The sequence below is a fragment of the Mercenaria mercenaria genome, chromosome 13 (genome assembly GCF_021730395.1).
Source record: "Mercenaria mercenaria strain notata chromosome 13, MADL_Memer_1, whole genome shotgun sequence".
Taxonomy (NCBI): Eukaryota; Metazoa; Mollusca; class Bivalvia; order Venerida; family Veneridae; genus Mercenaria; species Mercenaria mercenaria.
The window spans coordinates 52990821-53001916 of record NC_069373.1 but is presented as its reverse complement, the minus strand read 5'-3'; the positions used below and the strand labels follow the sequence as shown (position 1 = coordinate 53001916).

At 36.7% G+C, this 11096-nt stretch overlaps 1 protein-coding gene across 1 annotated transcript; it reads left to right on the top strand.

Moving 5' to 3' along the window:
- The first annotated feature begins 461 nt into the window (after positions 1–461).
- On the top strand, positions 462–9249 carry LOC128547757 (golgin subfamily A member 6-like protein 7). Its single transcript, XM_053520898.1, has 6 exons — positions 462–563; positions 885–968; positions 4792–4881; positions 5251–5334; positions 8730–8819; positions 9121–9249. The coding sequence occupies exons 1-6, from the start codon at positions 462–464 to the stop codon at positions 9247–9249; spliced, it is 579 nt and encodes a 192-aa protein (XP_053376873.1).
- Positions 9250–11096: the final 1847 nt, after the last annotated feature.

Below are 11096 nucleotides of genomic sequence, written 5' to 3'. Positions count from 1 at the left end.
ATTTTCTCGTTATTTTTCTTGACATTTCTCCTAATGATATGGATATCATTGCTTGCCTTACATGTAGAGTTATGATATCGAAAACATCACAAAGCTGCATCGGTAATTTTTCAATTCTGTGTAATGCAAGTTCATGTAATTTGAATTTGGTAACGTATATATATATATATATATATATATATATATATATATATATATATATATATATATATATATATATAAAGTTTTATCGTGGTTTTTGCGTTATGCACTTAAATCATTCATTGTTATATGAAGCTTTTATATCAATTTCTTCATATATTTTTTTAATTCCCCCCACTGTTGCTACGGATAGTGTTTAATATACCAATATATATATATATATTAGTTTTATCAATATCTAGTATCTACAGGAGATTTTCATATGCAGCGGCGCAACTGAAAAGAGTATGCAGTATGCTTGTCAGTGTTTCGTTGTTACTATGATATTACAGGACTATATTAATGAACAGCGGAAATCAAGTCTACTAGCAGCCGAAATCGAACAATTAAGAAAAGAGAAAGACATGTCACAAAAGCTACTAGTAGAGCACGCATTAACGTTCGCACGTGTATAATATATCTTAATATATACATATATAAAGTTTTATCGTGGTTTTTGCGTTATGCACTGAAATCATTCATTGTTATAGGAAGCTTTTATATCAATTTCTTCATATATTTTTTTAATTCCTCCCACTGTTGCTACGGATAATGTTTAATATACCAATATATATACATATATATACCCCGGTATTAGTTTTATCAATATCTAGTATCTACAGGAGATTTTCATATGCAGCGGCGCAACTGAAAAGATTATGCAGTATGTTTGTCAGTGTTTCGTTGTTACTATGATATTACAGGACTATATCAATGAACAGCGGAAAACCAGTCTACTGGCAGCCGAAATCGAACAATTAAGAAAAGAGAAAGATATGTTACAAACGGTACTAGTAGAGCATGTTCTAAAAAGCGGCCACCCTAAAATGTAAATCCACCACGCAGACGCGCACACGACCACACACAATCAGGAAAAAAAAACAAGAGTGGGGCACCGCCTAGGGACGGCCGGTGGCCAATAATATGGTGGGCACATAATCTCACTCGCAGTAAAAAGAGAGACGGGCGTAAATGAGGTGGACGACGGGCGTAGGATGGAAGAGGAAATAAACATCAACAAAAAAAAAAACTGTCTTACTCTCAGTTATAAAAAAAACTGTGCACTTTAATGTAAAAACATTTTCCTCGTTTGGAAAGGATGTGTTTCTAAATGCAGAACGTTCTCGTATAAAAGAAAGCTCTGAAGGTAATGGCGGAAGTCTGTGAATAAGTTTTATTCTGGGAGGCATTTGACCGCATCGACAATGATGTGTGTAAGATGGTTTTAAAAAAGATAAGATGACTGCGTGTAATTATTGATGGTTCCTATGCGGATACAGAGAATACTATCTTTTCTCTAATCTTTAAAAGATATTCTAAATTTTAAATGCTTACAATTCGTGCCTTTGAGGCAACTTTTAAAAGATCCTCACACAAAAACAATAATAGATATCCAATAGGGAAAGCCACGCTCAAACACTAGGTCTATCAATTCGATTTAGGAGTCACTTTAGCGGTAGACAAAAACGGTCAGCCGACGACTAGGATAGTTTTCCCTGACTTTTAACTTGCTTCAGACGATAAGGTCAGTCGTATTCCTTAAATTGTTAGATTTAAGATTTAATGGAGAAAGAGAATGCGTTGGCTACATCAAAAACAACTTTATTGAAGTTGCAATCATTAATGTAGCATTTCTTTTGCTTTCTACGCTATTCTTTTTATCACCGTCTTTAAACGCTCAGTGATATATTCAATGGTAGGTAAGGCATAGGATAACGCTTGAAATAAAACGGTCCAAAATTGATAATTATTTTCTCTCTGAACACAAGGGAGTTTCTGTTATACATGATTGACCAGAATTTATAAATGATAGCACATGACATTAGGTTAAAGTAAGCCTTATAAACGGGTTAAACCATAACTCGGTTTAAGCTCGAAGTCGCCATATTACCTCTACGTGTGCAATTCCGATGTTAAACCCATCAAAATAAATAACTATAGAACGGTTTAAGCTCCCTACGGTGGTTTAGCCGCCGGTGCCTTGCTGTGTTTAGTCCATGTGTGTTAACTCTTTGTGTTGGTCGTGTGCACGTCTGCGTGTTAGATTTAAGTTTGGGAAGGCTGCGTTTTCACAACGTCGCCTTCCCTATTGGTTTGTTTGTTTGTTTTGGGTTTAACGCCGTTTTTCAACAGTATTTCAGTCATGTAACGGCGGGCAGTTAACCTAACCAGTGTTCCTGGATTCTGTACCAGTACAAACCTGTTCTCTGCAAGTAACTGCCAACTTCCCCACATGAATCAGAGGTGGAGGACTAATGATTTCAGACACAATGTCGTTTATCAAATAGTCACAGAGAACATACGCCCCGCCCGAGGATCGAACTCGTGACCCCGCGATCCGTAGACCGACGCTCTACCTACTGAGCTAAGCGGGCGGGTTCTTTCCCTATTGGATATTCATTTGTTTTTCACATGATTACAGTTCTTGAAATGCTCCCGTTGTTGTTCCAGTTTTCTTATTGGTTGATTATCAGTCAAAAGATCGTGTAAAGGTGTGACTATATGGCAGTCATAAGATAAATTCACTAACAAGCAAATCAAGGTATCTTGGTTCTTGTTCGGCGCTACTATGTTTGAAATTCAATTTATGCTTTTAATGCGAGCACATTTGTGGTACAACGGAATAACAGATGCTTAAATTTCAGCGTTTCCAAAGGCTCGCACAAGAAACAGTATATTACCAACCCATGCAAGTAAAGTGCGGGCACATCTTCAGCTATTAGCTAATTATATTGTTTCAAATTATTTGTCGGGTAATACAAAACTTACCTATCGCTACACAGTTATATATTTGAAAGCAATTTAGCACAGAAATGGGGCTAGAAGGCGTGGACAGTAGCATGCATTTCAACTACCGTCCATGAAGAGGCTCAATCAAACCGAGCCTGCAATTTTCAATATTGCCGTGTTGAGCGACCTGTGAAGTTTCCACTTTTTCTTTTCTATTTTGTTTAAGACTGTCGAAACCTGCGTGGCTTTTGCTGCTATAATTATGTAGCTTACGATTTGCAAATAAAATATAGAAAGTAGATCCCTCGGAAGCACCAAGAACATGACAAAGAATGAAAACTGCAGACTCGGTTAGATTGAGTCTGTTCATGATCAGTAATGGAAAATGCAACACTGCCCCTCCCCTAGCTCCGGTTTAAACAGCATTCAATCTTCAAATATAAACTAATATATATATTAGTTTTATCAATATCTAGTATCTACAGGAGATTTTCATATGCAGCGGCGCAACTGAAAAGATTATGCAGTATGTTTGTCAGTGTTTCGTTGTTACTATGATATTACAGGACTATATTAATGAAACAGCGGAAATCCAGTCTACTGGCAGCCGAAATCGAACAATTAAGAGAAAGACATGTTACAAAAGCTACTAGTAGAGCATGCATTAAATTTCGCACGTGCGTGTATAATATATCTTAATATATACATATATAAAGTTTTATCGTGGTTTTTGCGTTATGAGTCAAAAATATAATAGTGTTATGCCTTAAGATCCATGGTACAGTCCTTTGGAAGTATGCATGTTCAGCTCAGAATGAAGAGTACAAGACTATGCAACAGGAAGTTACGAGTTTGATCCCTGCCCAGGGCGAATGCATCTGATTCATGTGAGGGAGTTTCAGTTACTTGTGAAGAACAAGTCAGTCCTGAACACTAACTGCCTTTTACATAACTAAAATACCATTGAAAAACATTATAATATCCAAATTGAACAAATAAACAAAACATCTTACTTGAACTTTTTTCTTGCAGGCATTTGTGTGAGGATGTAACAGATTTGGTTTTGGTATTTTGCGGGGCCAGTGCCATGCTTGCTGCTGATGCATACATAGAACATTATTAGTCTCCTACTGGTTGAAAACCAGTTTTGGGGACTATAAGAATGCCATTTCCATCCGTCCGTCATTCTGTCATTCCATCATTCCATCTGTCCGCAATTTTGTGTCCGGTCCAAAACTCTGTAATGCACTTAAATCATTCATTGTTATATGAAGCTTTTATATCAATTTCTTCATATATTTTTTTAATTCCTCCCACTATTGGAACGGATAATATTTAATATACCAATATATATTAGTTTTATCAATATCTAGTATCTACAGGAGATTTTCATATGCAACGGCGCAACTGAAAAGATTATGCAGTATGTTTGTCAGTGTTTCGTTGTTACTATGATAATACAGGACTATATTAATTAACAGCGGAAATCAAGTCTACAGGCAGCCGAAATCGAACAATTAAGAAAAGAGAAAGACATGTTACAAAAGCTACTAGTAGAGGACGCATTAACGTTGGCACGTGTATAATATATCTTAATATATACATTTATAAAGTTTTATCGTGGTTTTTGCGTTATGCAATTAAATCATTCATTGTTATATGAAGCTTTTATATCAATTTCTTCATATAATTTTTTACTTCCTCCCACTGTTGCTACGGATAATGTTTAATATACCTATATATATATATATATATATATACATATATATATATAGTTTTATCAATATCTAGTATCTACAGGAGATTTTCATATGCAGCGGCGCAACTGAAAAGATTATGCAGTATGTTTGTCAGTGTTTCGTTGTTACTACGATATTACAGGACTATATCAATGAACAGCGGAAATCAAGTCTTTTAGCAGCCGAAACCGAACAATTAAGAAATGAGAAAGACATGTTACAAAAGCTACTAGTAGAGCACGCATTAACGTTCGCCCGCGTATAATATATCTTAATATATATATATATATATATATATATATATATATATATATATATATATAAAGTTTTATCGTGGTTTTTGCGTTATGCACTTAAATCATTCATTGTTATATGAAGCTTTTATATCAATTTCTTCATATATTTTTTTAATTCCTCCCACTGTTGCTACGGATAGTGTTTAATATACCAATATATATATATATATATATATATATATATATATATATATATTAGTTTTATCAATATCTAGTATCTACAGGAGATTTTCATATGCAGCGGCGCAACTGAAAAGATTATGCAGTATGTTTGTCAGTGTTTCGTTGTTACTATGATATTACAGGACTATATCAATGAACAGCGGAAAACCAGTCTACTGGCAGCCGAAATCGAACAATTAAGAAAAGAGAAAGATATGTTACAAACGGTACTAGTAGAGCATGTTCTAAAAAGCGGCCACCCTAAAATGTAAATCCACCACGCAGACGCGCACACGACCACACACAATCAGGAAAAAAAAACAAGAGTGGGGCACCGCCTAGGGACGGCCGGTGGCCAATAATATGGTGGGCACATAATCTCACTCGCAGTAAAAAGAGAGACGGGCGTAAATGAGGTGGACGACGGGCGTGGGATGGAAGAGGAAATAAACATCAACAAAAAAAACTGTCTTACTCTCAGTTATAAAAAAACTGTGCACTTTAATGTAAAAACATTTTCCTCGTTTGGAAAGGATGTGTTTCTAAATGCAGAACGTTCTCGTATAAAAGAAAGCTCTGAAGGTAATGGCGGAAGTCTGTGAATAAGTTTTATTCTGGGAGGCATTTGACCGCATCGACAATGATGTGTGTGTAAGATGGTTTTAAAAAAGATAAGATGACTGCGTGTAATTATTGATGGTTCCTATGCAGATACAGAGAATACTATCTTTTCTCTAATCTTTAAAAGATATTCTAAATTTTAAATGCTTACAATTCGTGCCTTTGAGGCAACTTTTAAAAGATCCTCACACAAAAACAATAATAGATATCCAATAGGGAAAGCCACGCTCAAACACTAGGTCTATCAATTCGATTTAGGAGTCACTTTAGCGGTAGACAAAACCGGTCAGCCGACGACTAGGATAGTTTTCCCTGACTTTTAACTTGCTTCAGACGATAAGGTCAGTCGTATTCCTTAAATTGTTAGATTTAAGATTTAATGGAGAAAGAGAATGCGTTGGCTACATCAAAAACAACTTTATTGAAGTTGCAATCATTAATGTAGCATTTCTTTTGCTTTCTACGCTATTCTTTTTATCACCGTCTTTAAACGCTCAGTGATATATTCAATGGTAGGTAAGGCATAGGATAACGCTTGAAATAAAACGGTCCAAAAATTGATAATTATTTTCTCTCTGAACACAAGGGAGTTTCTGTTATACATGATTGACCAGAATTTATAAATGATAGCACATGACATTAGGTTAAGGTAAGCCTTATAAACGGGTTAAACCATAACTCGGTTTAAGCTCGAAGTCGCCATATTACCTCTAAGTGTGCAATTCCGATGTTAAACCCATCAAAATAAATAACTATAGAACGGTTTAAGCTCCCTACGGTGGTTTAGCCGCCGGTGCCTTGCTGTGTTTAGTCCATGTGTGTTAACTCTTTGTGTTGGTCGTGTGCACGTCTGCGTGTTAGATTTAAGTTTGGGAAGGCTGCGTTTTCACAACGTCGCCTTCCCTATTGGTTTGTTTGTTTGTTTTGGGTTTAACGCCGTTTTTCAACAGTATTTCAGTCATGTAACGGCGGGCAGTTAACCTAACCAGTGTTCCTGGATTCTGTACCAGTACAAACCTGTTCTCTGCAAGTAACTGCCAACTTCCCCACATGAATCAGAGGTGGAGGACTAATGATTTCAGACACAATGTCGTTTATCAAATAGTCACAGAGAACATACGCCCCGCCCGAGGATCGAACTCGTGACCCCGCGATCCGTAGACCGACGCTCTACCTACTGAGCTAAGCGGGCGGGTTCTTTCCCTATTGGATATTCATTTGTTTTTCACATGATTGCAGTTTTTGAAATGCTCCCGTTGTTGTTCCAGTTTTCTTATTGGTTGATTATCAGTCAAAAGATCGTGTAAAGGTGTGACTATATGGCAGTCATAAGATAAATTCACTAACAAGCAAATCAAGGTATCTTGGTTCTTGTTCGGCGCTACTATGTTTGAAATTCAATTTATGCTTTTAATGCGAGCACATTTGTGGTACAACGGAATAACAGATGCTTAAATTTCAGTGTTTCCAAAGGCTCGCACAAGAAACAGTATATTACCAACCCATGCAAGTAAAGTGCGGACACATCTTCAGCTATTAGCTAATTATATTGTTTCAAATTATTTGTCGGGTAATACAAAACTTACCTATCGCTACACAGTTATATATTTGAAAGCAATTTAGCACAGAAATGGGGCTAGAAGGCGTGGACAGTAGCATGCATTTCAACTACCGTCCATGAACAGGCTCAATCAAACCGAGCCTGCAATTTTCAATATTGCCGTGTTGAGCGACCTGTGAAGTTTCCACTTTTTCTTTTCTATTTTGTTTGACTGTCGAAACCTGCGTGGCTTTTGCTGCTATAATTATGTAGCTTACGATTTGCAAATAAAAATATAGAAAGTAGATCCCTCGGAAGCACCAAGAACATGACAAAGAATGAAAACTGCAGACTCGGTTAGATTGAGTCTGTTCATGATCAGTAATGGAAAATGCAACACTGCCCCTCCCCTAGCTCCGGTTTAAACAGCATTCAATCTTCAAATATAAACTAATATATATATTAGTTTTATCAATATCTAGTATCTACAGGAGATTTTCATATGCAGCGGCGCAACTGAAAAGATTATGCAGTATGTTTGTCAGTGTTTCGTTGTTACTATGATATTACAGGACTATATTAATGAAACAGCGGAAATCCAGTCTACTGGCAGCCGAAATCGAACAATTAAGAGAAAGACATGTTACAAAAGCTACTAGTAGAGCATGCATTAAATTTCGCACGTGCGTGTATAATATATCTTAATATATACATATATAAAGTTTTATCGTGGTTTTTGCGTTATGAGTCAAAAATATAATAGTGTTATGCCTTAAGATCCATGGTACAGTCCTTTGGAAGTATGCATGTTCAGCTCAGAATGAAGAGTACAAGACTATGCAACAGGAAGTTACGAGTTTGATCCCTGCCCAGGGCGAATGCATCTGATTCATGTGAGGGAGTTTCAGTTACTTGTGAAGAACAAGTCAGTCCTGAACACTAACTGCCTTTTACATAACTAAAATACCATTGAAAAACATTATAATATCCAAATTGAACAAATAAACAAAACATCTTACTTGAACTTTTTTCTTGCAGGCATTTGTGTGAGGATGTAACAGATTTGGTTTTGGTATTTTGCGGGGCCAGTGCCATGCTTGCTGCTGATGCATACATAGAACATTATTAGTCCCCTACTGGTTGAAAAGCAGTTTTGGGGACTATAAGAATGCCATTTCCATCCGTCCGTCATTCTGTCATTCCATCTGTCCGCAATTTTGTGTCCGGTCCAAAACTCTGTAATGCACTTAAATCATTCATTGTTATATGAAGCTTTTATATCAATTTCTTCATATATGTTTTTAATTCCTCCCACTATTGCTACGGATAATATTTAATATACCAGTATATATTAGTTTTATCAATATCTAGTATCTACAGGAGATTTTCATATGCAGCGGCGCAACTGAAAAGATTATGCAGTATGTTTGTCAGTGTTTCGTAGTTATTATGCTATTACAGGACTATATTAATGAACAGCGGAAATCAAGTCTACTAGCAGCCGAAATCGAACAATTAAGAAAAGAGAAAGACATGTTACAAAAGCTACTAGTAGATCACGCATTAACGTTCGCACGTGTATAATATATCTTAATATATACATATATAAAGTTGCGTTATGCACTTAAATCATTCATTGTTATATTAAGCTTTTATATCAATTTCTTCATATATCTTTTTAATTCCTCCCACTGTTGCTACGGATAATGTTTAATATACCAATATATATATATACCCCGGTATTAGTTTTATCAATATCTAGTATCTACAAGAGATTTTCATATGCAGCGACGCAACTGAAAAGATTATGCAGTATGTTTGTCAGTGTTTCGTTGTTACTATGATATTACAGGACTATATCAATGAACAGCGGAAATCAAGTCTACTGGCAGCCGAAATCGAACAATTAAGAAAAGAGAAAGACATGTTACAAACGCTACTAGTAGAGCATGTTCTAAAAAGCGGCCACCCTAAAATGTAAATCCACTACACAGACGCGCACACAAACACACACAATCAGAAAAAAAAAACAAGAGTGGGGCACCGCCTAGCAATAATATGGTGGGCACATAATCTCACTCGCAGTAAAAAGAGACGGGCGTAAATGAGGAGAACGACGGGCGTGGGATTGAAGAGGAAATAAACACCAACTTACTCTCAGTTATAAAAAACTGTGCACTTTAATGTAAAAACATTGTCCTCGTTTGGAAAGGATGTGTTTCTAAATGCAGAACGTTCTTGTATAAAAGAAAGCTCTGAAGGTAATGGCGGAAGTCTGTGAATAAGTTTTATTCTTGGAGGCATTTGACTGCATCGACAATGATGTGTGTGTAAGATGGTTTTAAAAAATATAAGATGACTGCGTGTAATTGTTGATGGTTCCTATGCAGATACAGAGAATACTATCTTTTCTCTAATCTTTAAAAGATATTCTAAATTTCAAATGCTTACAATTCGTGCCTTTGAGGCAACTTTTAAAAGATCCTCACACAAAAACAATAATAGATATCCAATAGGGAAAGCCACGCTCAAACACTAGGTCTATCAATTCGATTTAGGAGTCACTTTAGCGGTAGACAAAACCGGTCAGCCGACGACTAGGATAGTTTTCCCTGGCTTTTAACTTGCTTCAGACGATGAGGTCAGTCGTATTCCTTAAATTGTTAGATTTAATGGAGAAAGAGAATGCGTTGGCTACATCAGAAACAACTTTATTGAAGTTGCAATCATTAATGTAGCATTTCTTTTGCTTTCTACGCTGTAGTAGAACCCTCAGAAGCACCGAGAACAAGGCAAACTGAAAATTGCAAACTCGATTTATTTGAGTCTGTTCGTGAGCAGAAATGGAAAATGCAACACTGTACACGTCCCCTAGAACCGGCTTGAGCAATATTCAATCTTCATGTATATTTAAGGCTGAAATCAATGATCTGAAAGGACCAAAAATATATTGACCTATATATCAAATACAGAAGATATTCTTTCATTTTCTGTGCATCTAGAATCCAGTCACGGATATGGATTTAAAGGCTTTTTCTCAGATCGTTGTGTCGGTTCGCCGTAAAACCCAACTCACTCTCAGATCGTTCAGCACGACTTTTATGCCGTGTTATTGGTATTGTTTAGTTTCTCAGCATGACCATTTCGGCCTGGGTGGTTCCAATTCTCCAGCTTTCATAGCCTTGGGTATTGTATAATCACCTCTTGGATATGGTGCCTGTTTTTCAATTTTGTCTTTTGACAGTTCCTGTGATATGCAGGCTCACAGATCTCCTTTCTAAATTCCAGTTTGTTTAGTTCTTCTCATTGTTTTCTCGTTTAGGGCAAACCCATTACTTTATCTGGGGACCAAATGCCGCTTTTCATGGAATTACACGCCTCAACACGTGTATCATTGAAGGTTCCATGTGCACCGCCGTTTGAATACATCTGCGGATGTCTCTAAATTGCTTTTTGTATTTTTAACACGTGTACATGTTGAGTACTGCTCAACCTGGGGCTAGAGGGTGTGGACGGTAGCATGCATTTCCATTACCGTCCATGAACAGGCTCAATCAAACCGAGCCTGCAACATTTTGTTCCTGTCGTGTTTAGCGACCTGTGAAGTTTCCGCTTTTTCTATTTTAATGAAAATGGTAATAAATATAGCTTTTACTGGGAAATACGGCCGGGCCAAATCGGACAGGTATAACAAGAGTTATGGGCCCCATGTGGTTCTGGGACGATCTATGTACGAAAAGAATTCGAACCACTGCCTTACCCTTGCATGATCGTAAGAGACGACTAATAGGGTCATAACACTTGGTTTTGCTGTAACTCTGGTGCGCC

What these genes read in the sequence shown, in the direction of transcription:
- LOC128547757 (XM_053520898.1), top strand. Translation starts at nt 462, where the DNA reads ATGATATTACAGGACTATATTAATGAACAGCGGAAATCAAGTCTACTA. An exon ending in AGAAAGATATGTTACAAACG is followed by an intron (nt 5,335 to 8,729) that starts GTACTAGTAGAG and finishes ATGCTATTACAG; the next exon opens with GACTATATTAATGAACAGCG. An exon ending in ACATGTTACAAAAGCTACTA is followed by an intron (nt 8,820 to 9,120) that starts GTAGATCACGCA and finishes ATGATATTACAG; the next exon opens with GACTATATCAATGAACAGCG.